Below are 22,050 nucleotides of genomic sequence, written 5' to 3'. Positions count from 1 at the left end.
TCACCCACATGTGTAAATAAATATTAATCTAGATTTAATTAAAAATTGTTTTACATTTTTTGTCATTTGGGTTCTGTTGTTGTTTAAGAAAAATTACAAAAGAGAATTATAAAAATAATAATTGTTTTACTATTCATTTTTTCTATTTTTTGTATAGAGCACACATATTTTTCCATGAGACTAAGATTATTGTAGATGACAATGTTTTTATTTTTATTTAATATCAGTATTGTCATCACTGCTTTAAGTAATTTTGTTGCTTTTTAAAATCAAGCGTAGCCCTCAAATGACAAAAAGTCATTGCTTAGTCTTACACACAGCTAAGTAAATCTTTAACTCAACTTTTTTTGATTAAAAATTTATACCCATCAGCCCATACAAAAATTAATGGGCTTAAGTTAAATTGAGAAGCAGGTGAAAGTTAATGGGCCAAAAATAAACCTGACCAAGAAAATGCTTTTGATGATTTTCCATTTTTTTCCCTTGAGCCTGGCCCGGATAGGTTATATAATCAACCCCACTATAAGCTATGACAATCCAAGCATATTAAAACTGTTCAAAAGGCTAGCATATATCATCATCATGGGTTAAATTTCTCCCCCTTTTTCTCCTTTTTTTTTTTTACCTTTCTGATTATCATACTAGTAGACTGTTTTAGTGTTAGGTAGGAGTGTTTATAGAATAGTTTGAACCTTGTTTATCTTTATTTTTATTTAACTTGAAATTTTGATAGGTCATTATTTGAATTTAAACTTGACTTGACTAAGACTTAATTTGTTAATAACACATATCAATTATAATATTTTATATAGTTAAAATTATAGAATTGTTTTACAGTATATATTTTAAAATATATAATATGACATAATACCATAGTATATGCTATAAAAAAATACCATGATATACAAATTTGTTTTATTAAGTTAAAAAGTCTTATTTATCTTGCTTTTCACGTAATAAATAGATATTAAAAATTAGTTAACATAGAGATAAAAAAAATGAATAAAATTATTTTTATAAAATAAAATAAAGATAAAAAAATATCATTATATTTTATTTTATAATAATAAAATGAAGTTTAAACTTAAAACTCGTTACAAATAATTTAAATTCATCCTCACTACTATATTACTACTCAAATTCTAATGACTTAATTTTTTTTAAAAAATTTTTATTCGGTTTAATCCGAATTCAACTTGAGTCATGTACTTGAATGTAGTATATGAATTTACTATTAGATATTTTTTTACATATATAAAAATTTAAACTTGAAACCTTATTTAAATAATACTAAATCACTTGTTACTCAGACTAACTTTCGTTAGTATGATATTTGAACTTTATTCTCCTCGTCAAAATGCAAATAATGAAAGGATAATTACACTTAATCCTCCTAATCAACAATGTCAATTTTAAATGATAAGCAAGGATTGCAAGAAGTTTAAGAATTTCATATATGGCTATGTATTGCAAAATGTAATATGATATGAACCATAACAGTCCAAGCAATGTATGATAGACTAGAAGATTTCCATCAAACATAACGCATGGTACTCGTAAAGAAGGAACTTAGCATTTATATATAAACACAATTCAACCCCAGCAAACTCTCTTATCATGTGGCCATAAAAGAAAATAAACTTACATTGTCCAATGTCTGACTTATTATCTCTTTCATATAATAGATCAATAACTTATTTTCAACAAAATCCAATAAAATACTAAAAAAATATAAATATACAGAAAAAACTCCATGCAAACAAGCAGAATCAATGACGAGAATACACACAAAAAACACTTAAAAAATGTGTAATTTGATATCTTTTGTTTCCATCTGTAGAAATGTTTCAAGTTTCAACACAAGTTCCACTATCTTAAACTAGATTTCAAGTTTTGTAGAAACTTGAAAACTTTCTCCTAATGTTTATCACCTTTCAAACTCGAGTATCTACACATTTAAGAGTTACAAGGAATGATAAACACTCACTTTTTACATCATAAGAGAGTCTCCATTACTTGAGTAACCTCTCACACTTGCTTACATATTTTACTCTTTTATATTGCACTAGATACATTAACTCTTCACAAGATAGATAAATGCGTATTAATGATTTTTCACGCTGTTTAAATATGTCATTTTCCTTCTTTCAAAGATGATATCTTATGAGCTTCATAAGTAAAATAAATAAATAAATCCAATAACATAGCAATTAGCTATTCATTGAAAACACATAGAAATCATCCATCTTATTTTATCTAAAACATTAAATTAATATTCTCAACAAGCCCTTTGTTAATTAAAATTTTAAGATCTCCGCTTCATTAATAGATAAATTTACTGCATTTTTTCTTTTGCCACCATTACTTGCCTTTCTCATGTCTTGTCTTTCTAGTTAGCAGGTATTCTTCTCATTTTCCCACGATTTTATGGCGAAGCAACTTCCACTGTACACCTTACATCTCGACTTTGACCCAACATATTTGAAGACTTGCAACATCATCTCTCTCAAAGATACCATATTAACACTGGTAGAAGGTACAAACTTCACACTGGAAAATTTGGACTACACAATTAAGAAGTTTTATGTTCATGCTCTTAATGCCTCTTACCTTCATTTGTGTTCATTTCCTAGCTTGTAATGATCAAACTTGCGGCTAATCTTCAAGATGCCAAACATTATTCATTCTTAACATGTATAAATGAAAGTTAGAACAGAGAATAAGAGTTCAATCAAGTTTTTTTCATTTTACAAAAGTTAAATTTGAAAAAACTTTTATGCTTGAACAATAAGTTTAATAAAAGTATACCAATAAGGGCAAGGAAGAAAGGAACACAATGATATATACTACTTCATTTCATGACTCTATACCTATACAATCAATCAATATTTTTAGTGTGAAATACTTTGTCCACAGTTTCACTCTTTAAGTATTATTCCGCAAGACTCTTTACGCTTAAATAAAAAATTCTTCAAATTGTCTCTTCAAACTTTATAAACTTAAAACACTTAAAGAACAAATAAAAGTATTATGAGAATTTACAAGAAAGCTTGACGATTCTTAGAATTTGAATACTTTTGAGGGTAACGTTTCTTACTTTTGGTATCGATATAATTTTTTTTTTTATAAAATTGTTAGCTTATGTACATTAGAGACAACTATGTATATGTTAGACACAAAGAACACCTTTTTTTTTAATTTTTTATATAGGCACAATGCTTTTATTTTGAAAAAAGTACTTTTTGAATTATTCCTTTTATTTATTTGTTGAGAATGTGCTTAACGTGTGGAATATATTTGTATTCCTTGAGACAAAGATATGTTTCTTTGATCAACAATTAGATTTAAGTAAAATGTTTTTGTGCATATTGGTGATAGATAATATTTGTTACTTTTTTATTTTTTTAATTTATATGTATTGTCAATTTATTTGATGCCTTACAATATAAAATTCATTTAAATATTGATAATTTTCATACATCAAAATTTCGTGACAAAATGTCTTAGGAGTTAATCCTCATGACTCTTGCCATAAAATTAAAATACTAAAGTAATTTCACTACATCGTCACATGACATTTTCTCTATTTTTAAAAAATTTAGTAATTATATTATTTTTATAAAAGTTTGAAATGATTATAAAAAATTATTAATCATTCATAAATTAGAAAATAGATGTATATCCAAATAATTAAAAAAATATACATTATATTACATTTTCAATTATTCAAAATTTACTTATATATAGTTATTTTTTAAAAGATATTTTTGATCAATTAAAAGTAAATTAATCCTAAATAATAAAAATATATTATAGTAATTGTATTGATCATAATTAGAGAAAAATAAAATATATTAACATAACATAAATAAATACTATATATTTAAATTATTTATGAATTTGTATCTTTTAATCTTTTTTCTTACAAATTTGAATAAAAATAAAATTTTGAATAGTATACGTTGAATTCAATTGAATTTGGCTTTTGAAAGATTAATTAATCACACGTTTCAATATATCATATTTTACAGACTTATGCACCAAACAAATATTAAATCTAATTAATCTCGAAACTTATATGTTAACTCAGTCACTTTGTTGAGTCAATAACCAACCAGCAGAAGGCGTTAGGTTTTCAAAATCGAACTATATATTTATTTATTTTTTAATTTAGATTACTTTCATGTATATTTGACAAATATTAAACAACATATACCAAATTACTAAATCATTGGCTCAAAAGTCGTAATTTGAGCTGTACTAAAATATTTTAACATGTCAAAACTAAATATTCGAGCACTGTTTAAGCATTCAAATCTTGATCTCTTTTATGATTAAACAATCTATGCATAAAACAAAGAGTCAGTAAAGGTTTGGTTTATAATATTGGACCAAAAAGCAAAAGATGTTGGTTCATTTCATTTACAAAATATTAAATATAAATTGAATATATACCATACTATACATAGCATGCAGACTAATATTAGCCGCCCCCAGTAACATCTGGGCCACATCTCACAGGCTTATCAACACTGTTTCAATTTTATTTGTCAGTTCTTGACCAAAAGAGAAAAACCTTATTTGTTAGTGGATAGTGTTGGAAATTTAACATTATTTGACGATTAATGGTATCTTTGACTTTTGGTTAAAAATCTCTAATGCAGTGAAAGCCACCTTCGAAGGAGTTTACCAATATCTTATCAGCAAAACGAGTCATTGTTTGTTTGTGGTTGTGTTTCAGATTATCAAAAATTATTCTGTTTGGTCTTACTCATTAAATATTTTAATAAGACCCACATAATAAATAATGGATGGATTCTTCCGTGAAGGAAGAAAAATGTTCTTGAAGAAGCAGGATTCTCATTCAACTTGTGCTAGAAATATTTTAAAGTAATGATATTGATAATCATGTTCCAATTTATCATCACTTTTTAAGTTCTTTATCATTAACCCAATGGAAACTTCCTGCGTGTATTTGAAGAAATTAAATATATTAGCAATAGTTATCAGTTATCGTAAACCATTTACTTGTACTACTGACCTTATCCACTGGTCCCTTTTAGAAATAAATTAACAAGTATCTTAGAATTATTAATAAAAAAGCTGAAGTTAAATAATAAAACGTATAATGAATTTTTTAAGATATTGTTTTCTGTATTGAGTAATATGAGATTTTCCCCGGAAGATACATGTTTTCAATTTACAAACTGGTTTCTTTAACAGAATATTTTTTTATTGTTCAGGGAATTGGGTAATTATTAATAATGAAAAGAGTAAAGTTTATATGATTTGTTTAATTAACGATATATTTTTTAATAATTTTACTATATTAAAAGTATGTTTGTTTCTATTTTTAAAAAGAATTTAAAAAACAAAAATAAGTATATTTTATTTTAAAAAAACCTTTTTAAAAATGGAAAACATGTTTTAAATGTTTTTATTTTTCATTTCACTCTATTTTTAGGGGGTTGAATTCATAGTTTTCATTTAAATTTCTTTCCTAGCGTAGTGAGAAAATAGATACTTAAATAATAGTGTCAAAGAATTACGGCGTCGTTCGATGTGCGCAGACGGAACAGAAGAAATGAAGTCGGTGGTGCCACAAATACGGCGTCGTTCCGAGGCTGCTGTCAGTTTTAGCCTCCACCAAGTTCAATTATTTCGTTTTATTAGAACAAATTATATTCCAATTAAAAAATTTTATAATACAACAACATTAACCTAAAATTCATACCAAATCATTTAGTATTCATTTAATTTAAAAAAAATATTTTTTAGAAATAATTGAAGATAATCAAAATAAATTTTTTATTAAAAAATATAAGAATTCACTTTGTATTTTTAAAATATACAGGACTTTACTTTTTAGTCCTATCCCAGGTAGGCTTATTGTTCTGCTTTTCATCTCACCTAAAACGCGCTTTTAAGGATGCAGCGGTCCCAAAAACCTATTTATATACATTATCTTTCAAGGCTTACCACAATCACTTAATTTCACACTCTTTTCTCTGCCTCATAGAACAAAAAATTCAGAGCAACCTCATCACAACTATGAGTCACCAACAACAAACTCCTGGTAAATATTTAACGAGATTATTTTCTTTTATGAATGATTAAATTATCATTCTTTCATCAAAATTCACCTCCATCATGAAAAAGTATTAATCTTTGATTGTATCTAACTGGTGTTGTATTTTCCACCAGTGATGGCATATCCAGCAGTGGATCAAACCAACCCTGCAGCTCCACCACCACCTGTGGGTTACCCCACCAAGGATGATCCTGCCCAACAAAGTGTTCCAGTGAAAACCACTACTAGGGGTGATGGCTTCTGGAAGGGATGGTGAGTTTCTAATCAAAATTTTAGTGCATATTTGATCATGCTTAAGTTTTTTAAAAAAATTACTTACTTGTTAAAAGAATTCTCAAAAATGAAAAAAGTTAAAGCAAACTATAAACACAGTTTATTTAATTATGTACACATTGATTTCTACTTTATGTTTGATTCTCTCTCTTTTCTTGCGCAGTTGTGCTGGACTATGTTGTTGTTGTGCCCTGGATTGTTGCCTCTGATTGAACATCATTGGACATAAGGATTTGTGCTTGTTCTCATCTTGGCTTTCTCTGTCTTTTTTTTTTTTTACTTTACCAAACTATTTTTGTAATTGTCTAATAAGGATATTTGTATCCTCTGGAAGAGCAAAAAATTATTTATGTGACAGAATTTGTAACTTGTTGATCTTTTCATTTGTACAATGAAAAGAGAATTAATCACATGGACTTGTGCAATTAGAAACCAGAACTCCCCGTGTTCAAAGGCTTTTGTATCTTTATGAGGTTACTTTATTTTATAATTACGAAATAATTCTCAAACTTATATAATAAAAAAATGTGTTTTAATAGAATATGTATAATTTAAGCACATATTAATATGTTAATTACAGATGGATTAGCCCAACAATGGCTGTGCTTGTGTAAAACTCTTGACTTTTTAGCCAATAATACTGCATTTTACTAGAAAAGTTGTACCAAACTTGCATAATAGAAAAGATAAATTTGAACGAAAAGTAGTTTTATATAAACTAGGACACGCGTGACGTAATCAATGTCAATATTCATTTGTTCAAGTCATATTCAAGTAACAACGGACGCCAAACTCTAATTGGTTTTGAACAATGACTCAGCTGACCAATCACCAATGAACAACAACGTACCAACCACAATAACTTATAAAGGATAGAGTTTAGTGTTGTTAATAATGTTTCTAAATATTTAATGTTAGTATATTAATCTTTAGTATTAAATTTTATTATGTAGATTATTAAAGTGAAGTTTCAACTTTAATTAAGAACTGCACTGGTATAATAATACAACATGCCTATATATTTACTGAACTATGAGGAGTTACTAACTCCTAATTTGAGGTTAATTTCCTGGGTTAACATAGGATTACAATTTTTAGAAAAGAAAATTAAAATTTTTTCTTTGTTTTAAAATTAAAATTAAAAAGAAAAAACTCTAAATCCTAAACCATAAAACAGAACTCTTAAGGATAGATTTAACTATCTCAGTATTAGACTTATTTAGTTTAGCAATTAAAATTATATTATTAACAAAAAAAAAAGTAACAGAAGATAATTTAAACTCTATTATTAATTTTTTCGTTGATTAAATGAGCTAATCTTTCTATGCAAAAAAATTTAAAAAAAAAAAAAAGGATCGATTACCCCATCTAAAACCCCTGAATAAGGATTGAAAATATTTGTTAAGACTAAGAAAAATAAAACCTATTTTAGATGCCAAAACATCTCAACTATTATTATTTTTATTTAAAAAAATTTTGACATTAATTTTGGTTATTAATTATATAAAATAATTTTTATTTGTTTTTCCCATATGTTTTATATTATTAAATTCTTCGACTATTAAAAATATCACTAATCTAGTTCTTAAATAATCAGATAAACTTAATATTAATTTTTTTATATCTAATCGTGGAAATTATAATATTTAAGTCCTAAGTGATTTGACTATATATAGTAAATTGTGTTTTTGTTAATTTTTATAAATTAATTGGGGATGAATAATAAAGGGACGAGGTAAAGAAGTAATTTTACTTTTGATAATATTTCTTATATATAGTTTTGAAATGCTTGAGAGTATAGATATAGATTCTAAGAGTTTAAAATCTACCATGCATATTGAATAGCATTAATGAGAGATTAATTAACTACCAAAAAGCAATTTCAATATATATTCCCTTAATCTTTTAAACACTCTCTTTAATCTAAAGTAAGTATCGTTTTGGAGTGTTTGCTCAAGAATCAAAGAAACTTTAAATTTTCAGAAGGAAAAAACAATGATAAGATTAAGTTATCCATATTTTGAAAGTACATGTTATTAATATTTTATCTCTTAAAAAAGACCATCTATTAAGAAAGGATGTAATTAAAAATAATAAATATTTTCTAAATAGTATAAAACAACAACTAGTTTTAAAATTACTCAAAGATACTTATTTTAGAAAGGTGAGACCAGTAAAATATATATACATTTGGCTTGTCCAGTTTATAGTTTAAACGTCTTAAACCAGTCCTTGTATGCATAAACTTGACAAACTTGCAAGGAAACGACAAGGAGAATAAAATTAGAAAGAAAATACAATCAATTATATGTTTAATCTGATAGCAAATCGTATTAACAATGTGAATTATGTGCATCCGAAGACCACAACAACTTAGTCTAGAAAGGTCTAACGTAACTACGCGTGGAAATGGGAAAAAAGAAAGGATTAGGGATGAATGGTTTGTAATACGTGGCACGCCACGAATACCGAATACAGGCACCTGGCATAAAAAGCTAAATGGAAACACCGTCTTTTGTTTTCTTAATTACAATAACGCGTTTGTAATTGTCCCACACGTCATTCGAAGTTCCACTGTGTTAAGGAACCATAGCCCCCCAGTGAATATATATACACAAATTTGCTTCCATTGTTTCCAATTTCATACCCATTTCCCCATAAACTCTTTGGATTGTATAAGAAAAGAACGACTCCATCAACACCATCACCATGAGTCACTTCAACAATCAGCAAGACACCCCAGGTGAGTTTTTCTAATCAATCAATGTAATATGCACTACAAAATATGTTTCCTAAGTGACATTTTATTTCGATCTAAATGGATTTACACAAATGAAGATGAACAAGTGAATTGTGAAATCTTTCTAAATGGGACTAATGATATGATACTATATATGATGCAGCAGTATCATATCCACCACAAGGTATGGCCAATCCTCCAGCATCATATGTTACTGCCCCACCACCGATGGGTTATCCTTCCAAGGATGGTCCTACAGCTGAAGGGTACCCCCAACAAAGAGTTCCAGAGCAAACCACAAGCAGGGGTGATGGTTTTTGGAAAGGATGGTGAGTTCATTGCCAAAATCACTTCACCTTATTTTTTGTGAAAATATCAAAAAAGCTTTGTTCTGACCTTTTTTTTTTATTTCTCTTTTCTTGCAGTTGTGCTGCTTTATGTTGCTGCTGTGTCCTGGATTGGTGCTTCTAATTGAATAATAGCATAGATTTGATTTGTATTTGTTATATTTTTTTCACCCTGTTGGTTCCTATTGTATTCTTTGTAGTTGGTAGAAGAATAAGGATTTCTCATGTATTTATCCATTTTATGGATGCTGTTATATTCTTTGTACTTTGAAATTTTCTGTGAAGGAGTTTCTTAATGTAATACATTTTCTTATCAGTAAGAAAAAAATATATCATAAGTTTTTTACATTTCCTCGGACATTGTATTGTATTAAAGATGAAAATGGGAGAAAGAAAAGGTGTATCGATTTCTTTAACTTATGAGATATACATATTGACAGCTACATTCTGCGCATCCTTATCGGTGAATAGGTACAGTGAACAACAAAAAATTAACTCAAATATTAAAAATTAATCAACGTATGTAACAAATGACGCGTGTACAGATAAGCGTTAGTAGCTATCTGCCTATCTTTATTAGTCCCTCAATTTGATAATAACTAATATATTAAATTAAAATAAATTTAATATTATATATAGATATTTAAATTTACTAATTTCGTAATTTAAAAAAAATATATTTTAATTATTAATAATAAATAATTAAAAATAAATTTTAAAAATAAATTATAAAAAATTAAATTAAGATCAAATACGTATAAAATTTTTTAGCAGCAGGTGCACATCTCATGAACTAGCTTGATGACATCGACATTGACCCTTTCTTTTCTCTAACTCTCCGAGTTATAACAATTGTATTTGTTGACTCTTGAATTTTTAAGTTATGATTGTTTTTACTCAAAGGTTGCTAAATGTGCACGTGACTTTTCATGCTTTGAGACTACACTTTACCTTATTTATAAAGTGTTGATTCAACATTTTGTTACGCTAGTTATTTTGTTAAATAATTTTACTTTATAAAAAATTAATTGACATATTTTGTTCATTTAATTAAGTAGTTATTAGTTATTACTTGTTCACTTTTAATTACCTTTGTATATATATATATATATGGTTTAGCTTATTTTGTAAGATCATTTTTTTCTTTATAATTTCCTAAAAGAATTAATTATCTTTGGTTGACAGTATGCTATTCCGAAATATTCATTGTTATAAATTATACGTGTGATAAGAACAACTTTTGTATGTAGGCTTGATAATGAAGTTATATCCATTTATTTATTTATTTATTTTTATGATACAAACGTCAATTTATTTTTATATTTTAAATAGATTTAACTGCATTTTAAGCTCTATAATTTTAATTTTGTTGTATTTAGTCTATTTAGTTTATCAATTGATCAAATTAGGTCTTGCATTCCAAAATTATATTCAATAATAAAAAAATGTAATATATCATTAATTTATATAAATTTATAAAAAAGAGTATATAAAATAATTAGACAAAAAAAATGATATTTTATGCATCTCATTTAGCATTTTTATTTAAAAAATTAGGTGTTTTTTAATTTATATAAATCAACAATATATCACTCTTCCATTGTACTTTTATTAATTATTAAATAAACATTTGAAAGTATGATAAAAGATATACCGTTTTATAAAATCAAGAATTAAACTGAATTTTTGTAAAGTTAAATACTGAAAATGATCGATGCTTATAATTTGAGAGAATAAAATAAATTTTTACTCACTAAAATTAAAAACATACTAAAGAATAATGATGAATTGATTTGTGTTTTTTTTTTTTTTCTGAAGATCATTGATTAAGATGCCAAACAACTCTTATAAAAATTAAAAGCTGGTAAAGATATAGAAGAGCCCCACAGAGGGAACTCAGTGAGGACAAGGAATGAAATGGTAGTTTGAAGTTTTTCAAATGATGTGTGCTGGAAAAGAAGAATGGTCAAGCATATACACTGTGGTGTTCTTTCTCACCGCAACGCGTTGTCCCTCACATCCTTTCAACCTTTTAATATTTTCCAAAGATAGGTATATTTCATCATCCACTCTCATCTTTTCGTCTTTCATTATACAAAATAGCAACTTCTTCAATCATCATCGCCATGGGTCACTTCGACACTCACCAAGAACCACCCCGTGAGTTTTATATTTTATTATCTTCCAATAAAATGTCAGCAATCTTTCATCTTTATCTCAATGTGAATTCTTTCTACTTCCAATATATAATAATTAATTGCCACAAATGAAGATGGATTTTATTTGGGCATGCCCAATTATCAATTTTTTATATTCCCTTAGAATTCCTCGTGGCATTAATAATCTTTGTTTTATATTTTTGTCTTATAATATATTTTCTTTCTAACTAAGATTAATGTTATATATATAATATTGCAGCAGCAGCAGCAGCATATACTCCAACAATGTGTGTTCCACCACCTGTGGAGTATGCAGCCAAGGATGGAGCTGTAGGGTACACTCAACAAGACCAAACAACAAGCAGGGATGATGGGTTCTGGAAGGGATGGTAAGTTTATAGCTAAAATCTTAATTTGTCTCTCTATCTTTGAATTTTACTTCAACCTGTCTCTCTAAACTAATTATGTCTCTGTCTCTGTTGTGTTCTTGCAGTTGTGGCACTGTGTGTTGCTGCTGTTTTCTGGATTGTTGTTATGTTGAATCACAAAACATATGCGCGCTTGTTCTCAAATTCTGTTGTACATATCCAATGTATTGTTAGCGTTTCTTAGAATGTCTTTCTTCTTTTTATTTTCTGAAAAATAAATTCATTAAAAAGAAGGATTGAGCACCCACCATAAATAGCGACTGGGGAGGCAACAGAAGATGTAACTTCCTTAACTCACTGTCTTTGAGAAAGCGTTTGTAAATTTAAGTTAAAATTAACTTGATTATATAGAATTGATTATTTTTTAAATTCAATAAAAAGTTACACAAAAAGTTACAATTTATCACGTTAGTTTAAATGTTAATTTAAAAATAAAATAATTTTAATTGAGCGTATTGAAATATTATTCTTTTACAAAATCATATTAGAATGAAATATGAAATAAAAGTAATTTAAGATTGACTTAACTTATATCGAGACGTACACTTAAATGATGTCTGAACTAATTAAAGATAAAAATTTACTTTTCTTCTCTTTACATGAAATATTTAACTTTTCGTAGAAAAAAATGAATTTTTTTAAGGTACAGTATATAATAACAAAATTAATATTTTAATAACATAAATACTATAACTTTTAATAAAAAAATACTATTTATGAATTTTTTATTTATGAAATTAGAGAAATGTTAGAAAAATATTTTATAAATTTATGGTTAGAAGAGACTTATGAATACGTGTATTTTAATCCATTAATTTCCCTGTGATTGGCGGAACTTATCATGCCTTTCCTGTTTTATGTTTTTGGTTTTTGGGTGGGTGGGGGAGGTACTAAAATACTTTTTTATAGGGTATTTTTTACAAAATTTTAAGTGATATTTATTATAAAGTATTTAATGATTTTTATAAAATATTTATCATTAAAGGAGAAATAAAATTATATTAATAAAAATTATATTCACTTTTATATCGCTTAACAATTTTTATTGAGTAAATTAATTATAAAATTAATAGTTAAATTTAAATTTCCAATTAACAAAATAAATATCGACAGTAGAATTAAGTTTAACGATATTAATTAATAAAGATAAAATTATAATGTCATAATATTTTTTTTAAAAATAATTTATTTTATTTATTTTTATTAGTTGAACAATGATAAGAATGTATTTTTTTTAAAAACTTTTAATTTTTTTATAAAAATTTATTATAAACTACATAACTATTCAAAAATTCATTAAATTAAGAGAGAATTATTACATTACGAGGCATATTTACATATTTTTAATTATTTTTAATAAATTTTAACTAATAATTAAAAATGTATTCCATGATACGTTACTAATATTTTTTTATTAATTTATATAATTTAATTGAAAAAAATTATTAAAAAAATACATACGTGGATTGGTTCAATATATTAGGAAAAAAAAAGGTTACTAATACACTTTAACACGATGTTTTAAACATTTTTTTTAATTATTATGTAAAAATTAATCAGAAAACTTGTGTGGGTAAATATACATTTGAAACCTCATTTTAATAGGCTTTAAACTCACTTTGACGTAAAAAAAATACAGTTAGCACAGTATTAAAATAAAAAAAATTATGATGATTTAAATATGATTTTAAACACATATTTAATTAAAAAATTACTTAATGAGAACTCACATAATTTTATCCAAGTGTATATTGAAAATTTATCTCTCATTTGTTCATCTATTTATATCTTATATAAAATAGAGTAATAATCATTTCCCACTTTATTAATAGATCTAAAATGAGTAGAGAGAAGCAAAAGATAAAAAATAATTAAAATAAATAAGTTACGAAATAAAAAAGTGTAAAAAAAAAATTATAAGAATCCATATAAATATACAAAAACTTAAATGCAAACCACGAAATTGAAAATAAATGAATAATCAAATAAGAAATAATGTATAAAAGATCTTCTAAGAAAAATCGAAGCCATTTTTATAAAAAAAGTTTTATATAAATTCAAGTTAGTACTATTCAATATTTCAACCCCAAACCCCTAAAAGACAGTTCACGTGATGACTCAATCAAGAAAGGCCAAATGTTGACAACGAACGCGTTGAACTCATGTACAAACTGTGGTACGTGGCATGCCACAAGCACCAACATTTTTCTTGGAAAGTTCAAAATGCAAACATGTTCTTTTCTTTCTCTCGTATAACGCTAACGCGTTTGTCCCACACGTCATTGGAATCTTCTATTTCATTAAGGAACCATATGCCCCACTGTGATCCTATAAATAATACCCACTTCTTGTTTCGTATCACAGACCCTTTATCGTCCCTCTGATTCATTGTTAAACTCTTTGATTGCGGTAGAAAAGAGAAACTTTCATCATCACCATATGAGTCACTTCAGCAATCAGCAAGAAGCCCCTGGTGAGTTTTTCTCATCATCCCACATGATGTAAATGAATTACTATGTTGCATCCTCAATAATCTTATTTTATTTTTCTGAACATAAAGCTTAAGCTGAATACCTTCGTTTCCATTTGAATTTTTAAATGGCTCTAACTAGGACTAATGATCTATGTGATATGTCAATTGTGAAATCAATAATCCTTTTCTACTAAAAAACTAATATCACATGTGATATTGCATGTAATTATTTTTTATTTCTGTCTTAATATTTTAAATCCTTTTGTATCCATACATCCCTAAAATACCCTTCTAAAATGTAGAAACATCAAAATTTTCTTGTGAAATTGTGATATGACATAATCAAAAACTAATATGATATTCTGATGCAGCACTATCATATCCCCCAACAATGGCATCATATCCACCACAAGGTAAGGCCTATCCTTCAGCTCCATATGTTACTGCCCCCCCACCAATGGGTTATCCTTCCAAGGATGGTCCTACAGCCGAAGGGTACCCCCAAAAAAGAATTCCAGAGCAAACCACAAGCAGGGGTGATGGTTTTTGGAAAGGATGGTAAGTTCATTGCTAAAATCACTTCACAATACTTGTATTTAGTTCCAGTTTTCCAGAAAATATGAATAAAGCTTTGTTTTGACCCGTTTTTTTTGTTTCTCTTTTCTTGCAGTTGTGCTGCTTTATGTTGCTGCTGGATCCTGGATTGTTGCTTCTAATTGGATCATAGCATAGATTTGTATTTATCATTTTTTTCACCTTGCTGGTTACTATTGTATTCTTTGTAGTTTGTAGAAGAATAAGAATCTTTGTCCTCTTGGACAGCATGTACTTATCCATTTGATTTGATGTTCCTTATTCTAGTACTTTGATTTATTTTGTGACATATTAGTAATAATCAGATTATCTTTATTGATTAGAAAAAAAAAATGTTACCAGAATTTTATATCGAGAACATTGATCGGTTAGTCTGTAGATCAATTAGACAACCTTGTCATGAATTAAATTTATAATACTTCAATATCATTGCATGCATTAATTCATTGAAGCAATTTGTACCTTTTCACTATCAAGTATTTTATAATTTATTATTTCTCTTAGAACAAATACAGTACTTAAATTTAATTAATTTAAATTTAAACACATCATATCTTAATTTAAATTTATATCTTTAATAATATTTTTATAAACTTTTGAATAATTAATTATTGATGATAAATTTTTTAACTTAATAAATAATTTTATATATAACATGATTATATATATTATTTATTTATAAATATATTATAAAATATACCTTGATTTAAGTTTAAGATTTTTATGTATAATACTAATATATTACGTTCATAAATCGACTCAATCGGATCCATCCCTTTTCATATATTTTCAAGTTAAATTCAAATTTAAATAAATAATTCTCGAAAAAGTTAACCTGAATAAAAAGTACATTAAACCTATTTAAACTCATCCTTAATTTAAATTATGACATAAATTTATATAGTAAAAAGTTATGTGTTTAAATTTTATTGTTTATAAATTCTTTTGGAACAAAGAGAATCACTCACCGCAAAAAATAAAAATAAAAAAAAATTAAAAGCTTAAAAAATTCTCATAGATCCTAATCTTGATTAAAAGAAAAATACCTCTAATTCATTCAAAGAAAAAACTATTGTTTTAAATATGTCTATGTTATTTAATTTTATGCGAATAATTTTATTACATTTTACAACTTTTGAAACCACTTTCAATACAAGCTCTGTTACTGGAAAATGAATAAATTCGGAAATAAAAGATGCATATTGAATCCTTCTTTTTTGAAAGGGAAAAAAAATTCAAAAGAAAAGGAAATTACAAATTTACGATAATATCGCAATCCCCACCTTTTTGCTTCCCTATCTTTTGTTTCGTAAATATCTCTTTTGCCGCGACAAATGCTTCCATCATCCACTGTCCTATCTCTCGCCGGAGCCGGAGCCGGTGCCGGCGTGCGGGTGAGCTTTTCCGGCGAAGTGGGTCGTCTCGAAACTCCAAGACCTAAAAAGGTTCTAAGCTTTTGCTGCAAAAAAGGGCTTCCTTTACAACAACACAACATCAATTGTTTCAATTCGAAGAAGAACAACTCACTTCTGAGCTTCGCATTTGGTAAAAATGCCGAGGACAGCTTTTTCCCGGTATATTATATTATTCGATGCAATTTCCTCCTTCTGTTTTTTTTTTTTTTTTGTTCTTAATTTTGTGTTGGTTAATTTAATTTAGTTGCCAAATAGCATGTTTCAATTTTTGGTTGCAAATTGGATAACGTTCCAACATTTTTCTTCAATATTGGGTTCAGTTTAAATTTTGGGTTCCATGGAAAGTAAAGAAATATTGAAATTTTAAAGCTTACTTTTGTAAATGTTAAATATTTATGCAACTTAGATAACCCTGAGGATCCCCCTTCTTTCCTATATTGTTCTCTTCTGTTCTTTGATGTGTGTAAATTCAGAATGGATGTTTAAAATATTTTGCTTAGGTACATTTAGATAGTTATAAGGTTTATAACATGTTGGGGAGTTAATTAATTATAAAGGAGTGTAACACGGAAAGTAAAATACTTACTTTTAAGTTTTAAATTATACCAATATTTTAGTTCCCCTATTTCACCCCCAATTTTTGGAAAGAAAATATTGTTATTTGAGGGAAACATAGAGGTAATTAATGCCATGACTACTTTGCCTTCATATCAGGAAGGGACCTTTTTTCCCTTCTCGTCATTACCTGTCATCCAAACATGGTGTTAAGGTGAATATGTCGGAATTTTGTTATTTGCTCATTATTCTCTTTTCCTTTAGGCAATGTTGACTCTTATGTACAACATTTTTCATCATTATGTATTCTAATCTTGAAAACAATGTAACTTATGCTCATACCACCGGGATGTTAACTGCTAAAATATGTAGAATTCAGTCTTTTATGGGATTCTTTTGCTCTTTTTGTTTATTTGTGTGCTGAATGAGTTTATAATCAGGATGGGTTGTGTGAAATTTCAATTGGCTGCAAATAAATTTAGAGAACTTATGTAAATTTTTTCATTTGAACTGTGGTTGATGATCTTCAGTAAAGGTACATAAGTAACATAAACCTTATACTTGCAGGATGTAAGTGGAGATACTGATGATATGTACGATGAATTAATTAATAATTATGGAAAAGTGGTATTTAGTAGAAAAGACAAAAAGCCTGCTAGCGCAGAGGTTGATGATGATGCTGAAAGCCTGTCATGTAAGCTGAAAAGCAGTTTTGTCAAAGAATTTTCTTCCACCTTGTTCACATTTCTTGTGCAATCTGTCCTTTTTAACATTTTGTGCCTTTTTATCGGGTTTATTCTTAAATTTAAGAATAATCATCTCAGAATATCTGAAGGATTATAAATTACACAAATTCTTGTAAAGGAATTTAAAAATAAATAGCCTTTCTGAAGAATTGGTTTTGAACAAAACCATCAGCTCGATTTGATCATATAGGCTACACCACCTAGTGCGAAAAGGCTTTGGTTGTTGTAAAAAGGCTCATTGCTTGAAGCTGTCATTTACTGCTTCTAGCAAATGCTTAATTTCTTTATGAACCTCTAATCTTGGTCAGTAATGAATTTCTCCTGAAGCAGTCTACAGGGTAGTTTTCCAAGAACAAACACTAGTACAGTTTTTCAAACAGTTTTATAGGCCCCAGGCCAATGCAGACATTGATAAGAAGAAAAGTATCCAAATTCTATTCATTTCTACATGTTACAGGTGGGTAGGTATATTACTTAGATTAAAAATGTATGTGTGGGTTTAGGAGGTTAGGCATGCTGAAAATACATGAAAGCGCTGTTAGAATATGGTTTTGTGTAGTTGTCTAACAGTTTTGTTGCATAAATAGAGAATACTAGTTGTGTAAATTAATACAGAAGGAAATAGGGAATACTCTATGCTACTGCATGGCTGTAAAGGGAAGTGGGTACCCATGAATAGCCTGACCTGCCTGCAACTTTGGGCAGGTGATTGGAGCTTCATTTGTATAAACAGCCTAAGTTCCAGCTTTGTAACTGGGCTCAGCTTGTTTGATATTTTTAATCTGTATTGCATATCTATATGTTGATAAAAGATTTTTATTGGTATGTTTTCAACCAAGAAATGTAATTGTTATCATGCATTTTTGTATAGGAATTGTGCTACATAACTAGTCTCCATCTGAGTTTAGATGGTCCCTCAACATATTCCTGTTTGGCTGAGATTGATCCATGTGCAATTCTGACTTAATTCTTGAGTAATTAGCTGTTTTTTGGTAAAAATATTATGTCATTATGTGAATGAAGGTAAAACGTGGAATTTATTAGCGTAAGTATTGACCTTTTTCCCCCAACAAACAATTTGATTGTATGTAAAAGAGACGAGACAAGGTTGAAATTTTATCACCCCTGAAGCTTGAAGCACCATTTCTATTATACTTGGATTTGGTCTTAAACTAAATGTGAAGCATCCTTGGAACTTCTGAGGTCAAAGTGGTTTAGAAGCATGTAATTTGAGATTCAGCTTAGACATATATGATCTTCAGAAGCTGACTGAAAGTGCTAGATATGATGGAAAAAATTTGGATTGATTACACAATTGGAGGAAATATAAAGAAAAGTGACATAAATTATGTACTTCTCACAGAAATTTTCTATACCCGAGTACTGAACCTAGAGCTGAATTGGAAAAACTTGGAAAATAAAAACCAATGATACGGCAGTTCTCGGTCATTTCCTATACCTGAGTACATAACCTAGACATGATTGGTTTTTACATTTTTTTAAGTTTAATTCCTCACTACCATGGAATCCTTCTTCTGCAAAATTTTATTGTTATTTTCCTCTGAATACAAACATACTATCTAGGTTGGCCCTTGTCATACTTTTGTGAGTTCACCAGTTAGAAGAACTAGTTCAGTTACTTTTTGTTTATATGGATCAACTATATATATACAGAGAGAGAACTATACTGATGGGAATCAAGAATTTTCTAATTGTTAACTGTGGTGTATGTAGTTGCTGTGGAATTGGCCACTGTTGCAAGTGAGGTTAAGGCAGCAGATATAAGGGTCTTGTTTGTGAAGCCACTTGTTTACTGGACTCGATTTTTTCTCATAGCTACAGCATTTTCTCGTCCCCAGATTGATGCTATCGGGTATGGACTTTGCCATTGATCTCTTTATATTTAGCTGGCAATGCTTGAGGATTTGTCTTTGTTGCGCTAAAAGCAGGATATATTTATTTATGTTTATGTTGCATTTTAGGTCCAGAATTCGAGATCGAGCTGAAAAAAAATACGGAAAAATTCCAACCGGAGACACAAAACCCAACTCATGGACCCTGTTGGACTTTGGTAAGTGGTTTTACACCATAATAGCATGACATGCAAAAAGAAATTCTTTTTATCACTTTACTGAAGAATAAAGTTTTAGGTGCCATCACATTCTTATATCCCTTTAAACAGGTGCTATGATGCACTTCCACCCAAGTTTACCCAAATCGTAACTTGTCCTTAATTTACTAGAGAACATCATCAATTTTTCAGTGATAGCTCACCAAGAGAGGAATGTACTTTCTTGAAGGATACATTAACCACCTTAGACATTCAACAAAGAATTTGTCTGCACTCTGCAGAAAGCCATGATACTTTAGTATAATATATCGCGTTAGCTCTCTGCATTTTGCTTAAATAATCCCTTGAACATGTCCATTGCATTTCTAGAAGAGGTACCGAAGATACTGCTAGGATCTAATTACAAGGTATGAGATTGAGTCCCACTGGGATTCTAATGTGGGGTTTATAAGAGCCTACAAGATACACTTTTAAGTATTCTAATGTATCATTCCTCAAGAAGATTCTGCCCTCTTTGCTCACACCAAAACCTTTAAAACCAACCAACATAAATCATTTCAAATTTCATAAACCGATCAAAACCCTTGTCCGCGCATCAAGAATTCATCGATGGCGTCACTAGTTCTGCATTAGGCTTATATATCCACAATGTATGGAATTGGTACCCTTGTTTTTCAATACCTTCTGATCCTTATGATTGTTTCTTGATCACAGGTGATGTTGTGGTTCACATCTTCCTTCCCTCACAGAGAGCTTTCTACAACTTGGAAGAGTTTTATGGTAATGCAACACCAGTTGAGCTTCCTTTTGAAAATCAGCCACCATTTCGCGGTTAAGGGAGCCTTTGGTATTTTGCTAATGATGCAGACAGTTGATGGCCAACTTTTGAGATGGTCAATAACAGCTGCCATTTTTGGTTTGTTTACATTAGTATTATTATGTAAACATCCAATGAGCATATCTCCACAATACTCAGCTTTCTTTTAGCTGGGATGGGAGTGGAGCATCATTCAATGAGGGAAGCCTAAAGGGGAGAATTTAAAAGCATTCTAAAGTTGTTTTCTCGACTTGTACATTAGAGGGTAATTACTAATTCCTCCCAAAAAACTGTTACAACGGGAATAGACATTTTTATAGTTTGTGTAAAATTTGGTTTCAATTATTTAATATCAGGTAGTGTTTTTTAAATCTTTTATCCTTCCCCCTCTTCCCATATTGTTTTTTAAATTAGTTTGGATTCAAAAGTCAAAACCAATAAATATTTTTCCAATTTTTAAATAATCACCAATCTCAAAAAATTGTAAAAACGATCCAGTTGTATTTAGTCACCAAATTTTGAAGGTTGGCATACATGCTCAAAGGTTTGTATATGAATCAAGTTAGGTTAAAATTTTATAGACTTATCAAAACATGTTTTATTTTTTAATCTTTGGTTTAAAGTCTATAAAGGTCTTAAGTTAAATTTAATTTTTATGATTTTTTGAAGAAAGAAGATTCATTAACTTTAGGAATAACTTAGAGTAAGTCTTGAATAACTTTTATACATACATATATATATATATATAATTTTATTAATTTAATCATCGAATTAAAAATTCACATTAAATAGATTAATTATACCAAATTGCATATAAGTTTAAATATGTTGTTGGGCTTTACATTTTAATGAATTTTTTATTTTAGTTTCTTCAAATAACTTTTTTCTTCATTTTTATAAGTTTTTATTCGTAATATCTATTATTAACTTGGTCTATTAAGAAATTGTTAAATATTAACTTTTAATTAATGAGAAGGATTAAAAATAATAATTTATTAAAATGTAGGGCTAAAATAAAAAAATTATTTATAGAGACTAAATTAAAAAAGTACTAAAAATTTGTCAAATGAGCTAGTTTATCATCTCTTTAATTAATTTTGTAAATATGACATATATATAAGAAAAGTTTTATATGAGATTATGAATATTCCGTAGAATAGAACACATAATAAGAGAAATCAATTTTGATTTATTTAAAATAAAGTTCACTGCTTTTGAGTAATTAAATTTTAAAATCACTTTATGATATATTTTTAATATGGCCAAGTGGAGACTCCAAAAGATTGTTTTCAACTTAGCACAATGAACGGACCCATTACCATTAAAAGAAATAAATTTTGT

The 22,050-nt window shown here is 28.0% G+C and overlaps 3 protein-coding genes across 4 annotated transcripts; all 3 read left to right on the top strand.

The window, feature by feature from the left end:
- Window positions 1–8,939: 8,939 nt before the first annotated feature.
- LOC113855354 (cysteine-rich and transmembrane domain-containing protein B-like) lies at window positions 8,940–9,634 on the top strand. 2 transcript variants are annotated; one of them, XM_027486970.1, is made up of 3 exons: window positions 8,940–9,107; window positions 9,271–9,433; window positions 9,530–9,634. In XM_027486970.1, the coding sequence occupies exons 1-3, from the start codon at window positions 9,074–9,076 to the stop codon at window positions 9,573–9,575; spliced, it is 243 nt and encodes an 80-aa protein (XP_027342771.1). In that variant the 5' UTR covers window positions 8,940–9,073; the 3' UTR covers window positions 9,576–9,634. The 2 variants fall into 2 exon arrangements, with proteins under 2 accessions (XP_027342771.1, XP_027342770.1); XM_027486969.1 differs by having other exon boundaries at window positions 9,268–9,433.
- Window positions 9,635–14,415: 4,781 nt separating this feature from the next.
- On the top strand, window positions 14,416–15,269 carry LOC113856491 (cysteine-rich and transmembrane domain-containing protein B-like). The gene is made up of 3 exons (XM_027488323.1): window positions 14,416–14,511; window positions 14,883–15,069; window positions 15,182–15,269. Exons 1-3 carry the CDS (start codon window positions 14,478–14,480, stop codon window positions 15,225–15,227), a joined length of 267 nt encoding a protein of 88 aa, XP_027344124.1. The 5' UTR covers window positions 14,416–14,477; the 3' UTR covers window positions 15,228–15,269.
- Window positions 15,270–16,278: 1,009 nt separating this feature from the next.
- Window positions 16,279–21,077, top strand: LOC113855408 (protein Iojap, chloroplastic). Its single transcript, XM_027487042.1, has 5 exons — window positions 16,279–16,679; window positions 17,643–17,769; window positions 19,556–19,694; window positions 19,804–19,892; window positions 20,607–21,077. Exons 1-5 carry the CDS (start codon window positions 16,440–16,442, stop codon window positions 20,726–20,728), a joined length of 717 nt encoding a protein of 238 aa, XP_027342843.1. The 5' UTR covers window positions 16,279–16,439; the 3' UTR covers window positions 20,729–21,077.
- Window positions 21,078–22,050: the final 973 nt, after the last annotated feature.

This window comes from Abrus precatorius, unplaced genomic scaffold (genome assembly GCF_003935025.1).
Source record: "Abrus precatorius isolate BTA unplaced genomic scaffold, Abrus_2018 Scaffold11, whole genome shotgun sequence".
NCBI classification, from domain to species: Eukaryota; Viridiplantae; Streptophyta; class Magnoliopsida; order Fabales; family Fabaceae; genus Abrus; species Abrus precatorius.
This window is presented reverse-complemented; position numbering and strand designations above follow the sequence as displayed.

Bases quoted from the DNA above. Each gene is read 5' to 3' on its own strand.
- LOC113855354 (XM_027486969.1), top strand. From the start codon at position 9,074: ATGAGTCACTTCAACAATCAGCAAGACACCCCAG. The intron at 9,108-9,267 runs GTGAGTTTTTCT...TATATGATGCAG, and splicing joins CAATCAGCAAGACACCCCAG to CAGTATCATATCCACCACAA. The intron at 9,434-9,529 runs GTGAGTTCATTG...CTTTTCTTGCAG, and splicing joins GATGGTTTTTGGAAAGGATG to TTGTGCTGCTTTATGTTGCT.
- LOC113856491 (XM_027488323.1), top strand. From the start codon at position 14,478: ATGAGTCACTTCAGCAATCAGCAAGAAGCCCCTG. The intron at 14,512-14,882 runs GTGAGTTTTTCT...ATTCTGATGCAG, and splicing joins CAATCAGCAAGAAGCCCCTG to CACTATCATATCCCCCAACA. The intron at 15,070-15,181 runs GTAAGTTCATTG...CTTTTCTTGCAG, and splicing joins GATGGTTTTTGGAAAGGATG to TTGTGCTGCTTTATGTTGCT.
- LOC113855408 (XM_027487042.1), top strand. From the start codon at position 16,440: ATGCTTCCATCATCCACTGTCCTATCTCTCGCCGGAGCCGGAGCCGGT. The intron at 17,770-19,555 runs GTAAGCTGAAAA...TGGTGTATGTAG, and splicing joins TGATGCTGAAAGCCTGTCAT to TTGCTGTGGAATTGGCCACT. The intron at 19,695-19,803 runs GTATGGACTTTG...GTTGCATTTTAG, and splicing joins CCCCAGATTGATGCTATCGG to GTCCAGAATTCGAGATCGAG.